Here is a 24,692-nt window from a genome sequence, read left to right as displayed (position 1 = left end):
ACAGTTCTTCTGTGTATTCTTGCCATCTCTTCTTAATATCTTCTGCTTCTGTTAGGTCCAGACCATTTCTGTCCTTTATTGAGCCCATCTTTGCATGAAATATTCCCTTGGTATCTCTAATTTTCTTGAAGAGATCTCTAGTCTTTCCTATTCTGTTGTTTTCCTCTATTTCTTTGCATTGATCGCTGAAGAAGGCTTTCTTATCTCTTCTTGCTATTCTTTGGAACTCTGCATTCAGATGCTTATATCTTTCCTTTTCTCCTTGGCTTTTCGCTTCTCTTCTTTTCACAGCTATTTATAAGGCCTCCTGAGACAGCCACTTTGCTTTATTGCATTTCTTTTCCATGGAGATGGTCTTGATCCCTGTCTCCTGTACAATGTCACGAACCTCATTCCATAGTTCATCAGGCACTCTATCTATCAGATCTAGGCCCTTAAATCTATTTCTCACTTCCACTGTATAATCATAAGGGTAACACCTGTTACTCCAGGTGTTTCTTGACTTCCTACTTTTGCATTCCATTCCCCTAGAATGAAAAGGACATCTTTTTGGGGTGTTAGCTCTAAAAGGTCTTGTAGGTCTTCATAGAACTGTTCAACTTCAGCTTCTTCAGCATTCCTGGTTGGGGCATAGACTTGGATAACTGTGATATTGAATGGTTTGCCTTGGAGACGAACAGAGATCATTCTGTTGTTTTTGAGATTGCATCCAAGTACTGCATTTCGGAATCTTCTGTTGACCTTGATGGCTACACCATATCTTCTGAGGGATTCCTGCCCACAGTAGTAGATATAATGGTCATCTGAGTTAAATTCACCCATTCCAGTCCATTTTAGTTTGCTGATTCCTAGAATGTCGACGTCCACTCTTGCCATCTCCTGTTTGACCACTTCCAACTTGCCTTGATTCATGGACCTGACATCCCAGGTTCCTATGCAATATTGCTCTTTACAGCATCAGACCTTGCTTCTATCACTAGTCACATCCTCAGCTGGGTATTGTTGTTGCTTTGGCTCCATCCCTTCATTCTTTCTGGAGTTATTTCTCCACTGACCTCCAGTAGCATATTGGGCACCTACTGACCTGGGGAGTACCTGTTTCAGTATCCTATCATTTAGGTTAGCCCTCTTGAAAATACTTCTCACTGTTTTAAGATAAGCCTACAGATAAATAAGGAAGACAGAGGGCAAAGGAGCCTGGCTTGCTGCAGTCCATGGAGTCACCAGGAGTCAGACAAAACTTAGGGACTGAACAAGATAACAACACAGATAAAAAAAGGCGTAAATCGTCCACCTAATCTCATGGAACTTCTCCCAAGCCTGTGAGAATAGGATTCTTAATGTCATTTTTAATATAAGGAAACTGAAGCTTAGTGATGATGAATAAATGGCCCTAGGTCATCCAACAAGGGAGGTAATTTAGACCTAGCCCAGATCTCTCCTTCACTCCCAAGCCCCAGGCTTCCCAAAGTGGGTGGGAACGTGGCAGAACATTTTCCCTTTTAATTGTTACTTAGTCAGGTTCAGTTCAGTTCAGTCGCTCAGTCGTGTCCGACTCTTTGCGACCCTATTGATTACAGCATGCCAGGCCTCTCTGTCCATCACCCACTCCCGGAGTTTACCCAAACTCATGTCCATTGAGTTGGTGATGCCATCCAATCATCTCATCCTCTGTCATCCCCTTCTCTTAATGTTATTGAAATAAAACCAGCTGTCAAACTCATGATTTCAATGGGAACTCTAAATTTGGCCTTAAAATGCTTTTAAGTTTAAAAAATAGGTTCTGATATGTTGAGATAAGGCTCTAGGCCCAAGCTGGGGCTGCTCTGCTGCCATGGTGGTGAACCAAAGGTGGATGCGTGGTGGCCGTCGTCGCTCTGCTGACCAGAAACACAGCGCATACAGTTGGTTACGTGGTGGCCATCCTCGCTCTGCTGACCAGAAACACAGCATATACAGTTGGTTACGTGGTGGCCGTCGTCGCTCTGCTGACCAGAAACACAGCGCATACAGTTGGTTACGTGGTGGCCGTCCTCAATCTGCTGACCAGAAACGCAGCGTATACAGTTGGTTGCCACCCTGCCCCCTCAAAACACACTTGGCCCACACACCCCCGCCCCGCTCTAGACTTATATCCTTATTCCTTCTCACCCCAAACAACAAAGCAACAAAGACACAGCACAGCCAAAACTAAATAAATACAATGTTATAGGAGGAAAAAGAAGAAAGCTGGAAGTTTGCTATATTAGTACCAGAGAAAGTAAACTGGAGAGCAGGGGATATTATCAGGAATAAAAAGAAGTATCTAAAATGGCAAGGTGGCCAACTCATCAAGAAGACAAAGCAGCCCTACACGGACGTGTACACGATACGGAACTTCAGGGTACACAAAAGAAGTGATAAAACAGAGAGAGACAAATCCATCGTTAGAGCTCGAAGCTGCCAACATGTGCCTCTCAGCAACTGAGAGCACACAGGGACAGAAAATCAGAAACGTTTTCAAAGATTGGAGCAATGCCCGGGACCCACTGGATCTCGGCGATGCTTCCTGAACACTCATCCCCAGTGGCATTCAGGGAACGTGCACCGAGGGAGCCCACATTCTTGGCCACAGATCTCAACACAGTTTCAGAAGCACTGAAACCATACAGAGTATGTTCCCTGGGGAATTCCCTGGTGAGGACTCCGTGCTCTCCCCGCAGAGGGCCCGAGTCTGATCTCTGGTCGGGAAGCTTAGATCACACAAGCAGCATGGCCAAAATAAAAGCCAAGAAGCAAAGTCCGTTCTCTGCTCACAACACAATTAAACCAGAAGCCAGATTTGGAGACATATCCGAAAAACCCTCAAATAGGTGCATCCTAAGACCAGATCTCCAAACAAACTACAGATCTGAGAAGAAATCATAATGGAAATTAGGAAACATTTTCAAAGGAGAACACAACATATTATAATTTGTGGGATGTAACTAAAGTAGCGCTTAGAGGGAAAATCACAGCGTTAAATTCTGTCATCAGATGCTGTCATCCTGGCCCCTCTGGCCCACAGCTCCCCACCGACCTCTCACCGCTGTTTCAGGACCACTCCTTGGATGGTTATTTCATAAGGTTTGCAAACTGTTGCTTATCTAATGTTATTGAACCGTCTGCATGTATTGGCTAGAATTATTTTATAAATAAGAGCTTTCCCTCATCAACAGTTTGGTTACCTTGAAATATAAAGATAAAATTAAAAACGCAAGATTAACTGTATTGCTTCAGTCTTTTGTCTATTTTCAGAATGAGGCAATGCCCCAGCAATGTTCACCTGTGAGCAACAGGATTTTTAAAACACAGCATAACGAACAAATGAACTTAAACCTGTCAAACATATACAGCTTTTTATTCCTTTTGAGGCTCCAACTATTCCAGCAGGGGGCCTCTTGCAATCCTCCCGACTCCTTCCCAACAACTTATTACAAAAATTTTCCGACATACAGATATGTTGAGAGAATTTTCCAGTGAACAGTTGCAAGCCTGCCACCTAGATGTCACAATCAGCACTTTTCTGTGACCAGCGCCACCACTGCCACTGTTTCATCAATCCCTTTTCAGCTGAACGTGTATCCTTCTAGGCTTGTTTCTATGTATTTCACATATTTACCTAATGCATTAGTCAGTGCAGGTTGCCATAACAAAATGCCACAGCCCGGAAGACTCAACACAACACATTTATTTCTCACTGTTCCAGAGGCTGGACGTCCAAGATCAAGGTGCTGGCAGGTTTGGCGTCTCCTGAGGCCTCTCTCAAGAGCTGGGCTCGGGCTGCAGCCAACGAGGCTGGACTGGGGACGGAGGGCCGTCTCCATTTCAGGGGTCTGGGAGCCGGGTGCTGATTGGCCAGGGATTGAAACTCCTCCACACGGGGGCCCTCCTCAGAGCGGGCCCCTCCATGGGCTGCTTGGGTGTCCTCGGGGAAAGGTGGCTAGCTTCCTTCAGACCCAGCGGCCCAAGAGAGAGAGCCAGGTGGAAGCTTATCATTTTTAGGACCCACACTTGGAAGTCACATGGCATCACTCCTGGCACCACGCGTTTGTTGGACATGAGCGATCAGGGGCACCCACACTTGAGGAGGGCAGGGCTTGGCTCCTCCTTCTAGAAACTTTCTGGCTGCACTTCATGGCATGTAGGACTCAGTTCCCCAACCAGGGATCCAACCCACACACCCAGGAGTGGAAGCATCGAGTCTTAACACTGGGCAGCCAGGGAGGCCCCCTAGCTTCCCCTGCTGAGAGGGGTGCCAAAGGATTCCTGACTCTACGGCACATGTACTTTCAGCCCCACTTCTGTGGTGTTTGACTCCTGACAGTCCCCCCACAGCACTGGGACTCTGAGACAAGAACTGCAAACGCCTCCTCCCTGCTGAACCCCCCACACAGAGCGCCTCCCACTCTGGCCCTGATATACTCTGAACTTTCCCCTCAGCACTCCTCAAACTCTGGAGGGTGGAGGAACTGCGGATGGTCTTGCTGCTTTTCTTGCTAGAACACTGCGGCACGTACTTTGAAAATACACTTTTTTTTTTTTTGGCATCATGAGCACATTCATAATTTTACCTGCAGAATAAGATAGGAGTCCTTCCCCTGGGAAATAGTAATGAGCGGCTAATATTTACAATACCTGCACACCGGAAAAGTCTTCCCTAAGAAACATGTAGCTGCCCAGCTAGGGTCAGCTGTTTTCAAGCTTTCTGTGAATATCCACTTATTAAGGGGCTTCCCAGGTGGCTCAGTGGTAACGAATCCGCCTGCCAATGCAGGAGAGGAGGGTTCCATCTCCGGGTCGGGCAGATCCCCCGGAGGAGGAAATGGCAACCCACTCCAGTATTCTGGCCCGAAAAATCGCACGGACAGAGGAGCCTGGCGGGCTACCGTCCATGGGGTCACAGAGTCGGACACGACTGAGCGCACACACATTCACTTATCACTCACTTCTGTGCCACCAAGAGCACCTTCCAGAAGAAAAGCGCGGGCAGAGCCCAGCAGCCTGTGAAAACGGCGGAAGAAACCAGAAAATAGGAGGGTAATTCTGACGGCCAGGAACAGTGAGTTTCCCTTCCGAAGCCCGCCCCTGGAGCACGCACCTCATTTCACAGGTGAGGAGACCGAGGCAGAGAGGCCGTGGGGCCTGCCCACAGCTGCAAAAGCTGAAAGACGGAGCATCGGGACTCACAGGTAGGCAGCCTGAGAGCCCTGGTTTTTTCTCTTTTCCTGTCAGCTGAGGTAACATACACCCAGCACTCCGTTCACAGTGTTATCCATTTTTCAGAGCAGAGTTCCGAGGCACGAAGCGCGTTCACCCTGTCGGCAGCCGGCACCCGATCCGTCTTCCCAAACTGTCCTAAACTCCCGTCCCGCCTGCCGCCGCAGCACCGCCTTCTTTTTTAGAACTAAAACATTTACATTGAGCGGTGGCCCGCGTGCTCCGCAAAATCCAAAAGACAGAGGTGCAAACGCGGTACACCTGCCAGGGTCTCCGCGCCGCCGCGCCTCAGGTACCTCAGCACCTGGCCGCGCAGGCCACGCCCTCTAGCCCGCCCGCGGCGGCCCCGCCCCACAGGCCCCGCCCCTCGCGCCTGGCCCCGCCCCGCCCCGTGGCCGCGCTCCCGCGCGTCAGGGAGCGGAGGCCCGCGCGGGTCGAACCATGGTGACCATCAGAATGGGGAAAGGCGGAATTACAGCCGCCGCGGTGAACGTGGGTGTGCGGGATCAGAGCAGCGCTCGTTCATTTCTGTGTTGCGCCGGGCGGTCGTCCCTGTAGCAGCCCGCGCCTTCCCTGGCTCGCCAGGTAGTCCTTCTGTGTTTTGGAATTGCCCATTCTTTTGCCCAGTCAGTAGACGAGTCTAAACGCCGGCGTGTAGAGGTGGAACTTGGTAACGTAAGTTGAACTGTTTGGTGAAAGGCCAAGATATCCCAACCGAAGCAGTCTGTGCCAGCCTTCCGGCCGGCACCAGTGTGCAAGCGGAGGGCACTGCGGCGCCCCGCGCCGGGCGGACGCCTGCCGCCTCCCTGCGGCTTCGCAGGTGGTCTCTCCCCGCCGCGCGGCCTGACGGGAGGAGGCCGCGGCGCCGCCATGTTGGGCGGAACCATCCGCTGCCTGAGGCGGGGCAGCCTGGTTCTCAAGCCGCCGGTGGGCTGACCGAGACAGGGCCGCTGCTCGGCCTGGGCCCGGCGCTCGTGGCGCGGGCGCCGTCGCAAGCCCCGGCGGACACAGCCCGGCCCCGTGAGCCCTCCCGGGCGCGCGGGACGGCGTCAGGGCGCGCGCGCCCCCCCGTGCCCGTGGGCGGCCCCGCCGCACGCACATGGCCGGGAGGTAGGCGCGCGGTGCGGCCTGGGAGAGTCGGAAGCGCGGCGAGACCGGGCGAGGCGGCAGCGCGGGGCCATGCAGGACGCGGAGAACGTGGCGGCGCCCGAGGCGGCCGAGCAGCGCGCCGAGCCGGGGCCGGAGCAGCCGGCCGCCGAGCCGTCGCCGGGGGCGGAGGTGGCGCGGCCCGGCGTGCAGGAGGCGGCGGGCGGCGAGGACGCGGAGGCGGAGGCCGCGCCCGGGCCTGAGCGGCCGGCCGAGCCCGCGGCCGACGGGGACGAGAGGGCCGACGCGGCCCCCGGCGCCACCCCGCCGCCGCCCGAGGAGTCCTCGGCCCCGCTGGCAGGCGAGGCCCCGGCGGAGCGGGCGCAGGACGCGGCGGCCGAGGCCGGGTCCGAGGGCGCGGGCGGGGAGCCGGACGGCGCGGCGGAGGACGGCGGCGCGGACGAGCCCTCCTTCAGCGACCCCGAGGACTTCGTGGACGACGTGAGCGAGGAAGGTGAGGCGGCGGGGCCGCGCCGCACCGAGGTTCCCGGTCCCCCGCCAGACTCCCCGCACCGGGGGAAGGCTTCCGTGAGCGCCTGGACCGCCGTCTTTTCTCCGAAAGAAGGAGGGGAGCAGAGGGAGACGACCTGGCGAGCCAGGCACGGGCCCTGCAGCCGGGAGGTTGGAGGGCGGCGAGGGCCGGCGGCGGGCCCGCGGGAGCCGTGGCCGAGTGTGCAGGGGTGTGGTCAGCAGGGCCCGGCCAGGCAGGAGCTCCACGTGCTGCACGGTCCCGGGTGACAGCCCTTCCTCTGAGGTCCGGCAGCCCCGAGTGACCCGCCAGGCCTGCCTGTCAGAGGCCTGCAACTGACTCGGTGCCGTGTCCGTAGGGGTGGACGGACGCTGTCTCGGGAGTGGGCAGAGCGGAGTGTCAGACTTCTGATTTGTTTTTGTGTTGTTTTTAAGCCGTTGTAACTTTTCAGGCTGGGAGCACATCAATGGATTCCTCTGCATATTGGCCACGTTATTAAAATGGGAATAATGAGTAAAACACCATTGAAATAGCCGATGAAACACCAGAAAAATAAGATGTTACCACGGAGAGATAGATTGGCAGGGGAGTGTGCCTGATCACTGAGATTGAGTCAGAATCATAAAGAATTTCACATGAGAAAGTTTAGAGAACATAGAGTTGTTTGACTTTGAAACATAGCTTATTTTAAAATTCTTTATCAAATGCTTTTTTTTTTCTTCCAGTTTTATTGAGTTGTAACTGATGCACAGCACTGTATAGGTTTGGGATATGCCGCATAATGACTTCCTTGAAACAATCTTAAAGGTTATTGTCAGCATGGTCTTATACTTTGTTTCATGAGACACAAGACATTTCAGCATGAAAAGCAGGAAAGGCTGCACTTTTCGTGCACGTGAGGACTTGGGAGCCGCTGACCCAGTCAAAGCCCCTCACCCATTCACCTCTAAGAGAATGTGTTTCCTGGGGAGTCGCTTGCTGAAAATCCATGGGCAGTGTTGCTTGGTAGCCCATCCCCAGTCCCCCCAGCTTAGACCACTGTTCTTTTTCACTGCACCAGTTTTTCTTATATTTTAAAACCTAAGTTGTGGTTTTTAAGCTCATTTTGAGTCCTTCAGTGTTCACTTTTTTTAAGTATTATTTGAACACACCTGATTCACACAGGGTTTCTGCACGGTGTGACAGGATGCTGGAGTAAGCACGGGCCAGCCAGGCCAGGTGGCTGCTGGCAGGGCCTCTGGAAGTGCTTGCGATCCTGATATTTCTTCAGAGGGACCTGTGAGGCTCCTGGTCCTAAGGAACTAAAAGTGAGCGAGCCGTCTGTCTTCTCGAGGCCAGTAGTTGTAGTCAGGAGCTCATGTGTTTTCTGTTTCATGAGAACCGTCCTATAGGGTCAGAGAGCGATGCTCAAGGTACCGGCTCTTGTGAAAATGGACTGGGCCTCCTGGCGAGCCCTCCCGCGCACTCCGAAGCTGCAGCGCCTCTATCTGCCCCTCCCTCCCTGACACAGGCGACCTGTGCCACACGGTTGCGTCTTAAACACAGCGTTCTTGGCCCTTGATGCTCAACCAAGCAAACGTGTGGTGCAGATTTTGACCAAATGTCTTCGCTACTTCAGCCTTGAGACTTGCATTTCTTGTATTTCTCCTGGAGTCAGATTGGAAATCCATGAGCCAAGAGTAGCCAGATGCGTGGGCCGTGATGAGAAGGAAGTGTTTTCATGTGGTGACTATGCTCATTCCCCTACTGTGTATGGGCGGGTTCTTATAAAGCTAGACCCTTCAAAGTTGTGGGAAGGAGTCCACGGTTTGTATAAAAGCTGAGCTTCTTCCTGTAAACCTTGTAAATTCAGATCAGGCTTAACAGGTGATATAGTAGTTGGGTAAGTCAGCTTTAACAGTAACCCAAGCAGCTGACTCCGGCTCTGTAGGGAAGATGCCCTAATCTGCCTCTTTCTCAGTTTCCTCTTTGTTTGGTCATGATTTTAGCTTCATTGAAATTTAAGTGGCAGTTCTTTCATCTAAGGTAACATTTCCAGTATCATTCGTAAAGGTGTTGGAATTCATTAGAGGTAGTTTATAACAGGACTTGCCTTTGGAAATTACCCTTTTTCCTTTTAAAAACACTTTTTATTATTGAAAATTTCAACCACTAAAGTGAAGGGAATTCACCTCAACTTTTGAAAATAAAATACAGCAAAGAATATTTTCTGACGTGTCCTTTATAACATGTTGAAATACTTAAAAACTAGTCATAATTAGGTTCTAGAACACACAGATACACAGATAATAAACCTTTGTTCTTCAGCTGTTGTTTAAAAATTACCTTGGACATTCATTTTGCCTGTAGAGACAGTCCTGAAATTGTGATGGTTTGAATTACAATGGTTCAAAAATGAGTTTATTGGGAAGTAACCCCATCATAAGTCAAGGAAGGTCTGTGTTACTGAGAGCACTTAAGATTTGGGTCCTGTGATTTTAATTTCTGTTCTGTGACGTGAACAGAATGCACTTTGAGCTTTTGCATGAAGTTATGAAAATACCAGTTGACATTTCTTGCTACGTTCCGAGCACTGTTCTAAGCGTTTACAGTCTAACATCTGAATGGCTGGTGTCTCCCAGTGGTAATACTGCTGGGTATTCTGTCCAGCTGGAGGCACCTGACCTACAGGCCTCATCCCTCGCGCGCTTTCATGGGCCCTGTAGCCTCCAGTCGCCTGGTCTAACTGCCAGTCGCCGTCCCACGCGGTCTTGAAACAAGGCTGCTTTTCGTACAGAACCTTGGGTGATGAGTCTGTGACAGGTGGGTCAGAGAAGGCTCACCACAGGCGTTCCTCAGCTCACTTGGTTTTGTTTTTTTTCTGGTAAAAGTCCATCCTCTTTGCTTCTTCACTGTTAAAGGCTCTTTTTTAAAAATTCATTTGGGGATAGAGGGGAAAGTTTTTAAAATTTTTTAAAAAATTCATTTAATATTGTCAATTATTGACATGTCTTGACTGTTAGGGGGTGTGTAAAGAGTTCAGTTCTCCCAGTTATTTCAAGTTTAAATTTTTAGTCAAGCCAGGGCTGTGATATTTTAACGTTCAGAGCAAAAGCATTCAGATTAATTCTTCATTTTTTACTTTTTGGAAATGTGTTCAGTGTGCTAACCTGGTGCATTAACTTGGTCAGGAAAGTAAACTTGGCACACCTTTCCCTCCTGCAGAGTTACTGGGGGACGTGCTCAAAGACCGGCCGCAGGAAGCAGACGGAATCGATTCGGTGATTGTGGTCGACAATGTGCCTCAGGTGGGGCCCGACCGCCTGGAGAAACTCAAAAACGTCATCCATAAGATCTTCTCCAAGTTTGGGAAAATCACAAACGATTTCTATCCAGAGGAGGACGGAAGGACAAAAGGGTGAGTGATGTCCTCCCACAGGGACGTGTGGTTGGCTTTTTCCTTGGCCGCTGACACCGTGAAGGCGATGGTGTGCCGTGGGAGCCTCGGGGCAGGGACCATCAACGGGGCCGGGACCATCAACGGGGCAGGGCAGGGGGAGACCTGGGCGTCTGCTTCTGAGTTGGGTTTTGTGAGTCGGCTGCTGAGCTGCTGGGACATGAGAGCCTGGGCTCTTCTCTCCTTGAACAGTGATTGATCAGAGGTAGATCGTAGGCAAATCTGGAGGTTGGCAGGGCTTCAGGAAAATCTGACGTACAGTATTTTGATTCTAAAGTATGCTTTTCTCCCACATTTTAACATCTGAAATGGGGGTATTTCTTAGAGTCTAGAAGAAAGCATTGTGCCATTGTTCAGTTAGTAACTTTTTTATGCTGTTACCTAAGATATTGTGTCTTTTAAAAGCGACAGTGTGAGATATGTGTCCTGCAGTCTGCTTTCTAAATTCAGCATCAGGCTTTCTGTGTTGGTAATGTAGTTCCGATTGCTTCTGTGTGAATGCTGTGGTGCTCTGTCATGGGACAGTTTGTCTGTCTTCCTGTCGACTGGCTGTTTGGATCAGCGGCTGAGACAGTCCTGTGCCTGTCCTCTCCTGAGTACAGGAGAGTGCGCGCCCGCAGCGCCTCTGGGCAAGTCCCGGTGGAGCCCGAGCGGCCACTCCCGGCTTGTTCTCGGCCGGCAGCAACCGGAGCTCTGCTGGCTGCTCCACACACTTGTCAGACTTTCTCCGTTAAGATGTCGTGAAAACGTCAGCCTCTGAGTATGGGCAAAGTCATCTTTTATGAGACAGGAATGAGAAAGTGGTATAAGCTTCATTTTTTAATTTCAGATTTTAGAAACTGCCTAGAACAGTTTTAGCTTCTTGGGAAACTGATCACACACAGGCAGCGCTTCTTACATTTGCTGCTTCGGAAAGGTGGGAGGGTGGCTTTTTCCGGAGCAGTTGCATGTGTGATTTGTATTAAAATGAAACATTCTCTGAGAGCCTTTGTGATTTTCCCTGTAATACACAGTATCAGACTATTCCTGTTTTTTATAAATAGCTTTGTTGAAAGATGCTTGACAGTCAAGTCAGAGAGTTTTAAAGTATACAATTTCATAAGTTTTGATGAACATGTACATCCTTAAAACGGTTGCCATAGTCAGGGTAGTGAGCATTTTGGTTAATTTTAGAGGCACCGGATCTTGTGTTTGGATTCTGTTCATGTTTAGAGCTGCTCTGCTAGGGACCTGACTGCTTTCGGGACGTGGCAAGCAAACGGGTCATGGATGCTCATGGGGTGTACAAGCTCTGCGGGGCCTGGGTGTGTGGAGCATGACCTGCCTGCTCTTCGGGTCTGCATGCTTGTGAGTTACCCTCTCCCTTGATTCAGGTATATTTTCCTGGAATACGCTTCCCCCGCCCACGCATTGGACGCTGTGAAGAATGCTGATGGCTACAAGCTCGACAAGCAGCACACGTTCAGGGTCAACCTCTTCACTGATTTTGACAAGTGAGCTCTGACTCGGCCCAGGAGAACCTGGACGTCTTCCTGAGCATGCGTGGCCAGGCCTTTCTGCCCCAGGGGGCCGGGGGTACTTAGTGGTCTTTCAGGAGGCTGCACTCTCCTGTCAGACAGTGCAGGGTCATTTCATATCCCCGGCCAGGTGCTCCCCTCCCCCGCCCAGCACCCCCTCACCAATAATGACCAAGCAAAGCCTGTCCTTTCCCTTTGCGGGAGGGATGCAGTACTGTCTGGCCAAGGACCACTCACCCTTGTGGTCATCTGTTGTGTCACTGATCTTCCAGGTATATGACCATCAGTGATGAATGGGATATTCCAGAGAAACAACCTTTCAAAGACCTGGTATGTTGCATAAACTCTGTATGTAACTAGAAGAAATGGTGGCTAGCCTCTTGCCTTGAGTGGTGACTCCTTAGGAATCCACGGTGCTGAGTGAATTCGTCATGGTGCTAAGTGCGACACTTACGAATACAGGTTTTCTTTGGCCAAAATTAGGGAAATGTCCTCCATCCCTTGTGCTTGGCTCCTTCAGGGAAACCTGCGCTACTGGCTTGAAGAGGCTGAGTGCAGAGATCAGTACAGCGTGATCTTCGAGAGCGGGGACCGCACCTCCATATTCTGGAATGATGTGAAGGACCCGGTCTCCATCGAGGAGAGAGCGGTGGGTATTTGCTGCCGGGCAGGGGCTCCTTGCTGGGTTTCCTCAACAAGGAAGGGGCGGTGGGGCCCCTGGCGGTCCAGCAGGTAGGGCTCTGCACTCTCAGTGCCGTGGGCCTGGGCTCGATCTCTGATTAGGGAACTGAGATCCCACAGGCCACATGGCACGGCCGGAAGGAGAAAGAGGAGCTTGTACCAGGGCGGGTGAAGTGTCACGTGCTTTGAGGTTACCCGTCTTGACAGCAGCTTTTATTCTTCTAGCTTTGAAACAAGTGCTAAGAAGTGAATAGGCTTCCCGTGTCTTTAGTTAAAAGTTTGGGAACTGAATTCGTCAGACTTCAGAGCCTTTGTGTTTGGCTCTTTTGTTGCGTTGACACTGGCGCTGGCTTTTTCCACAGCGATGGACAGAGACATACGTGCGTTGGTCTCCTAAGGGCACCTACCTGGCCACCTTTCACCAGCGAGGCATTGCTCTGTGGGGGGGAGAGAAATTCAAACAGATTCAGAGATTCAGCCACCAAGGGGTTCAGCTTATCGATTTCTCACCTTGTGAAAGGTAAGCTGTTACAGCATGGCAGATGGAGTGCTGCCAGCCCTCTAGAGGACTTTCTAAAGCTTCATTTCGCAGTAGTTCCCACTGTAAAGTAGAATCGTCGTAAGAGAGCACAGAGGATTCCCGTGTGCTCTTTACCGTGGTGGGCTATGTCTGGCTGCCTTTGCTTTATCACCTCCTCTCCCCACACGTATGCGTAAACTCCCGTCGTCTGACGAGGGCCTGAGCGCCCGCGGCCGTTGGTGTCCGCTGCGGGGCCCAGCTGTTCACCTGATCAGTCCAGGGAAAGAAAGTGTGAGCATGCCGCACCACGCCTTCTGCTAGCGCATGCCGCGGACTTTCGTTGGGAACCCGCTAGGTCTTTCCTTGTCCAGATTTTATCAGCGAAACGTTGTAAGGTGACCCTCAGAGTATGCCGTGGTGCCAGGCAGGACTGAGCGGTGTGTGCCATGGTGGTTCTCCTCTGTCTTTAGAGTGGGCTCTCTGGCCGGGAGGGCATTTTGAGGGAGCCTGGAGGGCTAGAGAAGGTGCTGGCTGCACGACTCTTGACTGCTTGTCCCAGGAGTCTCCCTCCCTCGTGCCTGGAGTCACGCTCGGGAGCAGAAGCCCGTCACTCCCGCCACGGCTGGTCCTCGCTGCACCCTCACAGGAGAGGAGGCGGGGTGCAGGGGGTGATGCTGCGCCCTCTGCTGCAGGTACCTGGTGACCTTCAGCCCCTTGATGGACACTCAGGATGACCCTCAGGCCATCATCATCTGGGACATCCTCACCGGGCAGAAGAAGAGGGGTTTCCACTGTGAGAGCTCAGCCCACTGGCCTATCTTTAAGTGAGTGGACCCGGGTAGCCACGGTGGCCTCTGTGCCCCCCTCTTCATCGACCAGCTTGGCACTTCTTTTTTTCTCCTCAGGTGGAGCCACGATGGTAAATTTTTTGCCAGAATGACGCTCGATACTCTGAGTATCTATGAAACTCCTGTAAGTGGCTGATTTGATTGCCTGAGCTGAGCTGCCCTGCCGGGAGCTGTTGCAGGCGCAGAGCTTTCCTTAGCTTGAGGGGTGGCCGAGAGAGAGGGTGGCCTCCGGTCTTCGGGCCTTGCAGGTTCTTGGGCCCTGGATCGGGTCTCTGCTGCCACGGGGAGCTGGGGCGGGGAGTGGTTGGAACGGGCCCTGGGAGGGTGTCTTACTGCTTTGGGCGACTGGTGCCCAGTTGGTCTGTCGCCCTGTGCCGGCACTGCTCCCCCAGCAAGCTTATGCCATGAGGAACTGCACGTGCTGCTGAGGCAGTGGGCTGGCTGACGCCGCTGCCCCCGTTTCTCCCGCAGTCAATGGGCCTCTTGGACAAGAAGAGCTTGAAGATCTCCGGCATAAAGTGAGTGGCCCGCAGCGCGGGGGGCAGCGGGCTTGACTGCCCTGTACTCTCGGCTCCTGTACTCTGGGAGAGAACGCTGGCGCCAGTCACAGGGCACGGGGCTGTCACCGCGGGCTTGGGCCTGTCACGGGGCATGGGGCTATCACTGGGCACAGGGCTGTCACCGCGGGCACAGGGTTGTCACCATGGGCTCGGGCCTGTCACTGGGCACGGGGGTGTCACCGCGGGCTCATGCCTGTCACGGGGCACGGGGCTGTCACCGCGGGCTCGCGCCAGTCATGGGGCACGGCGGTGTCACCGCGGGCTCGTGCCTGCCGCCACGGGCTGCTCGTTGGTGGCCATGTCAGCATTTCCTGCTCCTGCTCGTAGGGGCGTCTTGAGGGCTGCTCCCTTTCCTGTTCCCGCCTGGGGACCAAACACTCGGGCATAGTCTTTGAGGAAGAGGAGTCTTCTTTGAAGTCGGGGGTCTCCATGTCAGTCTGATGGTCTGTGCCATGGGTTTGCTTGGCCTCTGAGCTGTGGCTGGTTTGATCTGTCAAAGAGTAGGCACGTCTTTGTCTGCTTGAAATCTCGGGGCAGTGAGAAGTCCTAGCAGCGCCGGGGATGCGCGCGTTTCTTCCTGCTCTGTTGTATTTATATATTGGGCAGAATTATGGCTTATAATTAACACTGGGCGTTAATTCGCAGTAAAAGCAAAAGTGAAGATGCTCTGCGTGGACAGAACTCGTGAATTGTTTGTGAACGCAACTTTTAAATTTTTGCAGTGAAGAGAATTGCCCCTACTTCCCTTCTCGTACATTTCTTAATCTGGAGTTTTCTCCCTTTGACCTCTTAATGAATGTTCAGAAATCACATAGCTGGTTCATCAACCGAAAGTTTCTTTTACTTGCCTTGTGGTTTAGAGTGTCAGTGCGGTTTCAGAGCCTGGGGCTTGACCCACCACCCACGTGATCCCCATGCTGGTGGGTGGTGGTATCAGTACCTCACTCCTCACTGGCACAGTGAGCCTGGCAAAGCCCCGTTGTCCTGGGGACAGAGCAGGCTGCACAGGACGCCCAGGGTAGGCCTCGGGGGTGGGCCCTCAGGGTGCTGTTGCCACTGCCATTCCGGGAGGTGAGCGTGCCAGCGCCCTGCATTGCACAGGGAGTGAGCCCTTTCACTCCTGTGCCTCCTCATCGTGGCTCAGCCGGTCCTGGTAAACGTTTTATTTTCTTCTGCAGAGATTTTTCTTGGTCCCCCGGTGGTAACATAATAGCCTTTTGGGTGCCTGAAGATAAAGATATTCCAGCCAGGGTAACCCTGATGCAGCTGCCCACCAGGCAAGAGATCAGAGTCAGGAACCTCTTCAACGTCGTGGACTGCAAGCTGCACTGGCAGAAGAACGGGGACTACTTGTGTGTGAAAGTGGACAGGACGCCCAAAGGCACCCAGGTGAGTGGGCACCAGCGGGCGGGGCCCTTCCTGCTGCAGCTCAGTTTGGGGGGGTGGGGCGGTGTTCATGGGTTTTTTTGGTTCAAACTTAAGACTTTTCTCAGGCCCGCCTGGCACCAAAAGTTAGCTGTCGCATCAGGGCTAGCACTGTGACCCTCTTGCGGTGGAGGAGTGCAGTCTTTCCTGTAGACTGAGCGGGTAACGCGCCGCTTAGCTGGCGCAGGTCAGAGCTCACGAGAGAACACCGGGGAGCCTCCAGGCACCCGCCTTCCTTCTCTGCAGGTGTTAAAACAGTGCTTTGTTTTCTTCAGGTTTTTCTTTTGAAACGCAGAGTAGCATGCTTGACACAGGCCTGCGTCCAGACTGTTTGTCTGCCTCATTTAACACTTGTTTGTACACAGACGCGTGGTTTTTTTCCTTCTAATGGAAATCTTGCTTTCACAGCGAGTTTCTGAGGTGTGTGGTCACGTGGCCGTGCAGCAGCCACCACTGTCTTAACTCCAGAGCGTTTCCATCTCCCCCAGAAGAAACCCCCCGCGCCAGCCGTCACGGGCTCCTGACACCCTGTCGCCTGCTTGCCCGCCCCTGTCTCTGGGCGCCCCTGTTCTGGACGTTTCTCACGAGTGGAGTCACACGCTGCAGCCTTCCGTGTCTGGCCTCCTCCCCTGAGCGCGGGGTGCAGGCCCGTCCAGGTGGCGCCCTGAGCTCGTCCCTCGTCGTTTCCATGGCTGAGCCTGTTTACTGTGTTATATCGTGTTTGCCCATTTATCCTTTGGTGGGCATGTGGGCTGTTTCCACCTTTTGGCTATCACGGATAATGCAGCTTTTTACATGAACATAGCTGTTCACTGTTTTGAAATAATAGTTGGATCAGTCCCAGCTGGTGGGCCTCCGGGACACTACAGAAGGTTTGCAGAGAGGTCACAATATGGATCCTTGGGCCCGTCTGCTGGAGGTGACCTCAGGGCAGGTCTAGGGTCTGGGCTGGGGCCGAGGGACCGCTGCTTCTCCGGACATTGTACCCGTCTCCGCCTTCATCAGCGTTTGAGAGCTCGTCTCACCACTTCAGTCACTGCCAATTTTCACGTCTCTAACAGGCGTATACGTTTAATCTTTCATTAACTTAAGTTGTCCTTTGAGTCTTCCTCATGCTTGGTTTTCAGAATGCCACCCCTTCTTTTTTCTTTTAAACAGGGCGTTGTCACAAATTTTGAAATTTTCCGGATGAGAGAAAAACAGGTGCCTGTTGACGTGGTCGAGATGAAAGGCAAGTGCCTCCGTCCTGTCCTGAGGTTGAGTAGCTGCCGAGCTGTCACGCCTACTCGTAGCGCTTCCCTGCGAGTTCACAGCCAGGCAGGCTGGCTGAGGCCAGGCGTCTCTGTGTTACAGAGCCTACGTCGGGTCACGGTTTCTCTGTCCTTCCCAGCTTCAGTCTCTTAGCCTTTCCAGTTGCCAGGTGAAGAGACGCCCCCTTTTTTTCATTCACACCATGTGATCTGCTTACATAGCAGAGGGACACAGGTTCGAGCCTGGTTTCACGCTTAGAGAGTGTGAAGAGCAGGTTTTCATCACACACCCAGCAACGCAGCTAAGAGCTTGTCCTCTTACATAGGAAGGTTCTCAGTTGAGTAGCGCTATTTTGGGTTTTTGGACTCCTAAAAACTGGAGACGCTGTCTCTGCCTTTAGGTGGAACGTTTAGCGTGTATATTCTGTTTTGCTGGGGAGAGGAGGAAGGGAAGGGAAGGTGCTGCCTGGGAGAGGGCATGACCCCTGTGTGCCGTGCGGAGAGTGAGGGGCACATCCATAGGCCGGCCCGCCCGTGGCAGGAGCCTGGGGTAAAGTGGGGCCCGCCCGCCGGCCACGGCGGCTCCGCAGGGCTCAGCGTGCTGTCTTTGTGCCCGTGCTGCTTGTGGGCCTTTCAATGAACCTGAGAATCTGGGGCATCTCTTGTTGAGCAGCCTTAACGGAAAATGACATTCTGTGACCAAGGAGCTCGCCCTCTCTTCCTGGCCCTAGAAACCATCATTGCCTTCGCTTGGGAGCCGAACGGAAGTAAGTTTGCTGTGCTGCACGGGGAGGCGCCCCGGATATCCGCCTCCTTCTACCACGTGAAGAGCAACGGGAAGATCGAGCTCATCAGTAAGCGGCCGAGTGGGAGCCCAGGGGCAGAGCTCGGTTACTGCTCCTGGGAGAGTGCTTGGCTGGACAGAGCGTCCTGTGGGCAGCTGGTGGTGGGCGAGGGAGTTTGCTGCAAAGGACGGGCCTTCTGTGCACTCCCGAGCAGCGGTGTGTGTGACATCGTCATTCTGTGATGTCGCCAACTTGCTGTCACAAAACTGAGTGTATTATTACTTCCCTTTGTCATGAAAGGACATTTGGACAGCTGAAGAGTCATGGCCTCCTGTTGTAAAGTAGGTTATGATGCAGCAAGCGTACAAGTGCCTCTGCTTTCCAGGCACCCCGCAACCCTGCCTCCCCTTGCAGGGTCAGCCTGCAGGCCACCACAGTGCTGGGGACTGCTCAGGATCCTTTCCATCCTGCCCGTCCCTATCAGGGCGGTGCTGCCCCCCTCCCCACCCTGCCCCTCCCTCCTGAGTAAAGAGATGAGGGCCAGGCCCCACCCCTTCAGGAGTGAGCATTGGGTTGGCATAGGGAGAGATGGTGGAATTAGCTTCTTTCAGTTAAAAAGTGAGTCACTAGAATGGATTTCTAGGCTTTTGGGGTCACGTATCTCTGAGAATCTGAGGGAAACTGGACTCCTTGCCCTGGTGTTGCGTCCCCATGGTGACACTGCCTGCGTGGGGTGTTTTGTCTGATTGCACCGTCAAGTGCAGTGTTAGCGTTACTTAATGTAGCACCGCAGTTTCAGAACCCCTCCAGGCCCCCAAACTACGAGGTGCGGCGCCTCACAGAGTCCCGTGTGCACACCCGCGGGGTGGCCCTGTCTCGGCAGCATGCTGACCTCTGACCCTCTCCTTCCAGAGATGTTCGACAAGCAGCAGGCCAACACCATCTTCTGGAGCCCCCAGGGGCAGTTCGTCGTGCTGGCTGGCCTGCGGAGGTGGGTTCCGCTGATGCCCTGTGCGGGGCTGGGGGAGACCGTGGCCCCGGCTCCGGCCCCGAAGGTTGCTCTGCCGCCTCCCTGCGAGTGCGGGGCAGGTGCTCCCAAGGGCGTCCCAGCCTGGGTGGATCGTACGGTGTCTCCATCCTGCTGCCCAGACGTGGCCAGGACCAGGCCCCTTGCAGACGCTTCCACCGGGGACTTCGGAACGCAGGACCTCCTCCTGGTGGCCCAGTCCCCCGGTGTAAATGCCGCGCGTCCGTGTGGGAAGGGGGTTTGGTCAGGCTGGGAGCCCGTCTTGCCCTCTGCTGGGTGTGCCCACGAGCCTCTGGGCGTTCACCCCCTTGCTCCCCACCTGGCTGTGCAGCAGGCTGTGCAGAGCCTGGACAGGGGTGCGGGGCCTCCTCTGGGCTGGCGGGGCTCCCCGCCTCACTGTGGGTGCCTCGCGCTGGGGTTTGGCAGCTCAGCCTCTGCCAGCCTCTCCTCTGGGAGCCTGTGTGCCCTGTGCGTCATCTGTGTCCCTGTGGGCATTGCCACGTCCACGATCAGGCGGGACAGCGGGCTCCCGAGCGCAAGCCTGCTCGCCCGAGCTGAGGGCGGCACAGACGCGGCTCTCGGTGATGCCAGCCGTGCTGTCTCCCCAGCATGAACGGCGCCCTGGCGTTTGTCGACACCTCGGACTGCACGGTCATGAACATCGCTGAGCACTACATGGCCTCCGACGTGGAGTGGGACCCCACTGGGCGCTACGTCGTCACCTCCGTGTCCTGGTGGAGCCACAAGGTGCGGGGGTCCCGAGCGCCCTGCCTGCTCTGCCTCAGGGCCTCGCCCTCACCCCAGGACTGCAGTTCTGGGTGGTGGGGCTTCCGGCCGTTCCGGGCTCCCCAGCCTGGTCCCTCTGTCCCTCCCCGGTGTTCTCATGGGCCCCCACTCCACAGCGTGACACGCCTTCACTGTCGTTAGCCATTCGCTGTCCTCTCTTCCTGCTGGCTTGAGCCGTTAGGAGGACGGGCCGTTTCTCCCGAGCCACATCCCCAGCATCTGAAACTGCTGGCACATTGTCAGCCTTCAGTCAGGATTTGTGACCGAATTGGCATGTGAGAAAACACGTCGTTTCTGTTTCTGATTTCCTGAAAAGATCATCTTCTCTGTCTTCAGCGAAAGATCTGAGGGTGTGTTGGTTGGAATAGATGCAGGACTCAGCGCTTGCAGGATCCGCTGTGAAGTCTGCCAGGGAGGGGGCTTCTCGGCCTGGGGCCTCCCTGGGCAGGCGGAATCTGTGTGAGCTGGCCCTCTCCTGGGCAGGGAGCCGCTTCCTCTGGGTCTGAGGAGAGCCGGGGCCTGAGGAGTCTGTGCTGCACAAGCCACAGTCTACTGTTTTCACAAGCCCAGCGTTTCCACTGCTGGTGAAATTTGCTCAAGATCCTTCTGTATATTTAATAACTTTTTACTGATTGAGGTGTTCACAGTTGAACCAGCTCATACACGTTTACCAGTTGAGACAGAGTGATTGTGTTTAATGAAGTTTCAGGAGCAAGAGCTTTGCGAATGTGGCTGGAAACTGTCTTGAATGACACCCTTGTGTTCGGGTCAGGGCGTGTGGACCGTGCCCAGGCCTGTCCAGAGGCCACCTCACCGAGGCCCGCCCTGACACTGCAGATCCTCTGAGCATGCTGACCACTCTGCTTCCTGCCCCTGAGGGCTGGTCTGCAGCGGAGTCCACCAGGGCGTGGGCGCCGCTTCCTTCACCGAGAAGGGCTCGGTACAGAGGCGTCTGCTGAGCCGTGGTGGCGTGGCTGGCAGGCTGTGCTCCGGCTCAGGTGCTCTGTTGGCACTGTTCCGGCTGCTGCACACGCCAGGTGCGTGCTCCTAGCTGCCTGTCCTCCACGGTCCTCCCCTGCTCACCGTGTCCCCCCAGTACTGACAACATTGGCAAGGGATTGGTTCTCAGATATCTGCTGAGTGTCATGGTGAATTTTGCCGGTTCTGTTGACAGGATTCAGGGTCTCCTGGGGTCACCTGGTGGAGTGGGCAGCTAGTGAGGCTCCATTCTCTTCCAGGTGGACAACGCCTACTGGCTGTGGACCTTCCAGGGCCGCCTTCTGCAGAAGAACAGCAAGGACCGCTTCTGCCAGCTGCTCTGGAGGCCTCGGCCCCCCACGCTCCTGGGCCAGGATCAGGTCAAGGTCTGGCTTTCCTCGTCAGCTGCAGGGACGTGGCAGTGGCCGCCACGAAGCGAGGGTTTCCTTCCTGATACTGTCAGGGTGACGGGCGTGGAGCTGTGGCTCTCACAGCAAACCCTTTGAGGAGATGTGGAGCAGTGAGAACCAAAGGGAAGAGGGTGGTTTCAGCGGAGGAGACAGATTCTCGGGTTCTGAGGCCACGTCAGAACCGTTGTAGGAAGTTTGCGGAAATGGAGGGGATGGGCCGCTGGAAAGTCCTGGTGGGACTGTAAGACGTGGGATTTACGTAACTGCGGTGGGACACGTGTTTATCAGGGCTGTTCTGAGGGACAAGTGTAAATCCCGGGGAAGGAAGGCTGCCGGTGGGAAACGTGGAGGCCAGCGCCGCGTTGAGCGTTCAGGTGGCTGCGCTCTGCTGGGCGCTGCCGCTGCAGCCGTGAGGAACATGTCTGTGCCTCTCAGCTTTGAATGTGCTGATCCTGAGGGACTTATCTTTGTTTCAGCAAATTAAAAAGGATCTGAAGAAATACTCCAAGATCTTTGAACAGAAGGATCGTTTGAGCCAGTCCAAAGCCTCAAAGGTTAGCCCTGTCCCCAGGAATGAGGGAAGCCCCCAGATAGTCCTGTCCCCTCAGAGCAGAGAGGCCAGCACCAGGCCGGGGGACAGACCCAGGGTTGGATCCGTCCACAGGAGGGCGTGGTGGAGGGGCTGCCAGAGGAAGCTGAGGGCGAGCAGACGACGCCCGGCACTCCCGCCCTGCAGCCTCTGGTGGAGCCCTACGTTGTCCTGTCCGTCAGGCTGGGCCCCGCTGACCGTGTTTCATTTCCACTTGGTTGAGCAAAGTGAAGGCAGGGGTGTGAGGGAAGTGCTCGTCCTGTGAGTCCCCTCAATTCTGCACGCAGGAGTTAGTGGAGAGAAGGCGGACCATGATGGAGGATTTCCGGAGATACCGGAAAATGGCGCAGGAGCTCTACATGGAGCAGAAAAATGCGCGTCTAGAGTTACGAGGAGGTAACTTTGTTAGCCCAAGACACACCTCTTACAGCATATAGTTAAGATACTTTTCCCCTTTTGGATCTTTTGCCAGGTTTTTCGGAAAACATCAAGTGTTGCCTAACTTAAAAGCAGCTGCTTTTTTCTGGCCGCACCTGTGGCTCGTGGGGTCCTAGCGCTCTGACGGGGGGTGGCCCTGGGCTCAGGTGGTCAGCAGGGACCCTAACCCTGGACCCCCAGGGAAGTCCTCTTAAAAGGATTGTAAACAGAGTCTGTGAAGGCTTCTAACAAGAGCTGAGCTTCCTGCTGCCTGCAGGCCACGGCCATGGGCCTGTCTGTGCAGGGGACCTTGCGGTTTTCACACTGGCCTGGGTGGGGGGGGGGGGGCGTCTCCCACGGGTTTGTGCCCCACATGTGACCAGCAGACCCCCTCAGGCGTGGACACCGACGAGCTGGACAGCAACGTAGACGACTGGGAGGAGGAGACCATCGAGTTCTTCGTCACCGAAGAGATCATTCCCCTTGGCAATCAGGAGTGATCCGGGAGCACCGGTAAGCCTGGACGGGGAGCAGGTGGCGTCCCGTTTAGTGTTCCTTCCTGCTCCGCTCTGCACGCGAGAAGGTGGTGAGTGAAGCCCAGTTTCCTGGACCCAGCATTAGCCACATCCTTGCCTGTGAGCCGTGAGGACTCTGATGAGACCTGGTGTCTGGAGCTCTGCATCGAGCACTCTGGGCCTTGAGCTCCACCTTTAGGGAGCGATATTCCTCTAAAACCCAGTAGGGTTTGGCCATGGGCAAGAGTGGGGCCAAAAGAGGCTTTGGGAAGAAGACGGGGGTGCCCGTCAGATGGTGCCTCACCAGCCGCAGCACCTGCGTGGTCTGGACAAGAGCCTCCAAAATCCTGTCAGCTGTGGCTTGAACTAGGCTTCAGTGACAGACAGGGCTGCTTTCAGAGCTGGCGTCTGTGTCCGTTGGGGGTGGGGGCACTGGGCTGTCTGGCCGCGTGGTCCCCGTGGCAGGGGGCACGGGGGTGGAGGCTGCCCTGTCCAGGCAGCCGCCTGTCCGCTGACCAGCCTGCCGCCCCACCTCGTCAGGGTGGAGGGTGAGCCGTGCCTCCTGTTGCAGTGTCCGCGCGCTGTGCTGGGCCGAGCTCGCCCTTTGCAGAAAGCCTGCACGCCCCGAGTTTCCACCTGTGCTCTGTTGCTCTGGCCCGAGGGCGCGCCTGGAAGTCGCCATCTCCACACGTCGCTGTGCCTTTCAGCCCCCGGCGTCTGCTGCAGCGGAGGCGTGGCGGCGCTGCCCCTCGGGGACCTCACGCGCCACAGACGGTGCCTGCACAGCCACGCGGGGCACCCGTGCGCCCCCCGCCATTCAGGTTGTGACAGGTTCTCTCAACAGGCTGAATGCGGAAATAAAGCAAATGTGTGTGAAAAAGCCGTCTCTCTCCTCTTTGAACGTAGACAGCGGCCGTGACCTGGGTGCCTCTTCTGTCCGCCGCAGTAGCAGCTGCCTTGGGCCCGTGGCCAGCACGAGGGCCGCCAGCCCCCCGGGGTCCACTCCTCAGCTGAGCTCTGGGAGGTGGTGCCTCAGCCCAGACAGTTCCTTCTTCCTGTTTCGCTTCCTGCGCTTGCCAGTTCACCTGATGAGAAGGAACCCTTTGGCCTTTTCCTCAGTTACGCAGGTGTGAAGACTTACACTGTCGGTTGTCACGGGGTCCTGTTTGAACGGTAACTCTCCCCTCCCAGGAGGGACTGAGCAAATCATGTAACTCGCCCATTGTTACTGCAGTGTCTTGCTGTCCTTGGTGCCTTGTGAAACGGCAGTTCTTCCACGTCTGTCTTTCTCCCAGAACCTGAAGTTTAGTTTAAAAGGCAGTGAAGCCTGGAATTCACAGCCGTGACCGGTACTGTGTGCAGACCTAAGACACCCTGGGGGGCCAGGGACAGGCAGCCGTCGGCCCCGTGGCTCAGCTGGCTGGCGCGAAGTGGTCCCTAGCCCACCGGAACCCCAGGGACCCCCAGGCTGGCAGGCCGCCCGCCCCCGCCTGGCCTCCCCCGTGCGCCAGGCGCTGCAGGCTCCTCTCCGGAGCCCGTGCTTGCTCCGAGCGCCGCTGCCTCCAGCTCCTCACCCTGCTGAGAATCACCGTGGTTCTTGTGTCCCATCCTGTTCCTCAAACCTTGCTGTGTCCTAATTTCATGGCCCTAGGAAGGAACACGCACACGGTTCTATCATTTTAACAGATTTTTAACAGAGCTTTTAAATAACCAACTTTTCATTGTTTTAAACTGGCTAGTTGTAACTTTTACATAGTTTGTGAATAAAGATTTCTTAAGCACTTGTGCTTGCCTTCTCTCTTCTGTAGGACTAACTGGGCGTCCTGGGGCTGGCCTTTTGTGGAGCCATTTCCTGACCCACCCGGTGGGGTGGGGGTAGGGCAGGGTCCTCAGCGTGTAGCTCGGGCCCCGGGTAGGCTCTGGGCTCCTGGCCGCCCGCACAGTACTTGTCTCTGTCGTGCTGCGGGGCAGCCAGGGTTGAGGGATTTGCCTTCATGGGGGAACCCGGTGACGTGGACTCGAAAGCAAGTTCCCAGTGGGTCAGAGGCCAGACCTTCATGGGGGTTGGAGGTGGGGAGAGGGGCAGGGGAGCATG

The 24,692-nt window shown here is 54.7% G+C and overlaps 1 protein-coding gene across 4 annotated transcripts; it reads left to right on the top strand.

Annotated features, from left to right (window-relative positions):
• The first annotated feature begins 5,624 nt into the window (after positions 1-5,624).
• On the top strand, positions 5,625-23,477 carry EIF3B (eukaryotic translation initiation factor 3 subunit B). Of its 4 annotated transcripts, none has more exons than XM_069569616.1 (19): positions 5,625-5,823; positions 10,058-10,250; positions 11,663-11,782; positions 12,079-12,136; positions 12,327-12,455; positions 12,850-13,007; positions 13,700-13,831; positions 13,913-13,979; positions 14,327-14,373; positions 15,594-15,804; positions 16,999-17,071; positions 17,822-17,944; positions 18,788-18,866; positions 19,511-19,649; positions 20,927-21,052; positions 21,553-21,630; positions 21,953-22,061; positions 22,479-22,595; positions 23,169-23,477. In XM_069569616.1, exons 4-18 carry the CDS (start codon positions 12,083-12,085, stop codon positions 22,580-22,582), a joined length of 1,629 nt encoding a protein of 542 aa, XP_069425717.1. In that variant the 5' UTR covers positions 5,625-5,823; positions 10,058-10,250; positions 11,663-11,782; positions 12,079-12,082; the 3' UTR covers positions 22,583-22,595; positions 23,169-23,477. The 4 variants fall into 4 exon arrangements, with proteins under 4 accessions (XP_069425717.1, XP_069425716.1, XP_069425714.1 ...); XM_069569615.1 differs by having other exon boundaries at positions 5,644-5,823; positions 23,138-23,477; XM_069569613.1 differs by having other exon boundaries at positions 5,644-6,838.
• The last annotated feature ends 1,215 nt before the right edge of the window (positions 23,478-24,692 follow it).

The sequence above is a fragment of the Ovis canadensis genome, chromosome 24, assembly GCF_042477335.2.
Source record: "Ovis canadensis isolate MfBH-ARS-UI-01 breed Bighorn chromosome 24, ARS-UI_OviCan_v2, whole genome shotgun sequence".
In the NCBI taxonomy this organism is placed as follows: domain Eukaryota; kingdom Metazoa; phylum Chordata; class Mammalia; order Artiodactyla; family Bovidae; genus Ovis; species Ovis canadensis.
This window is presented reverse-complemented; position numbering and strand designations above follow the sequence as displayed.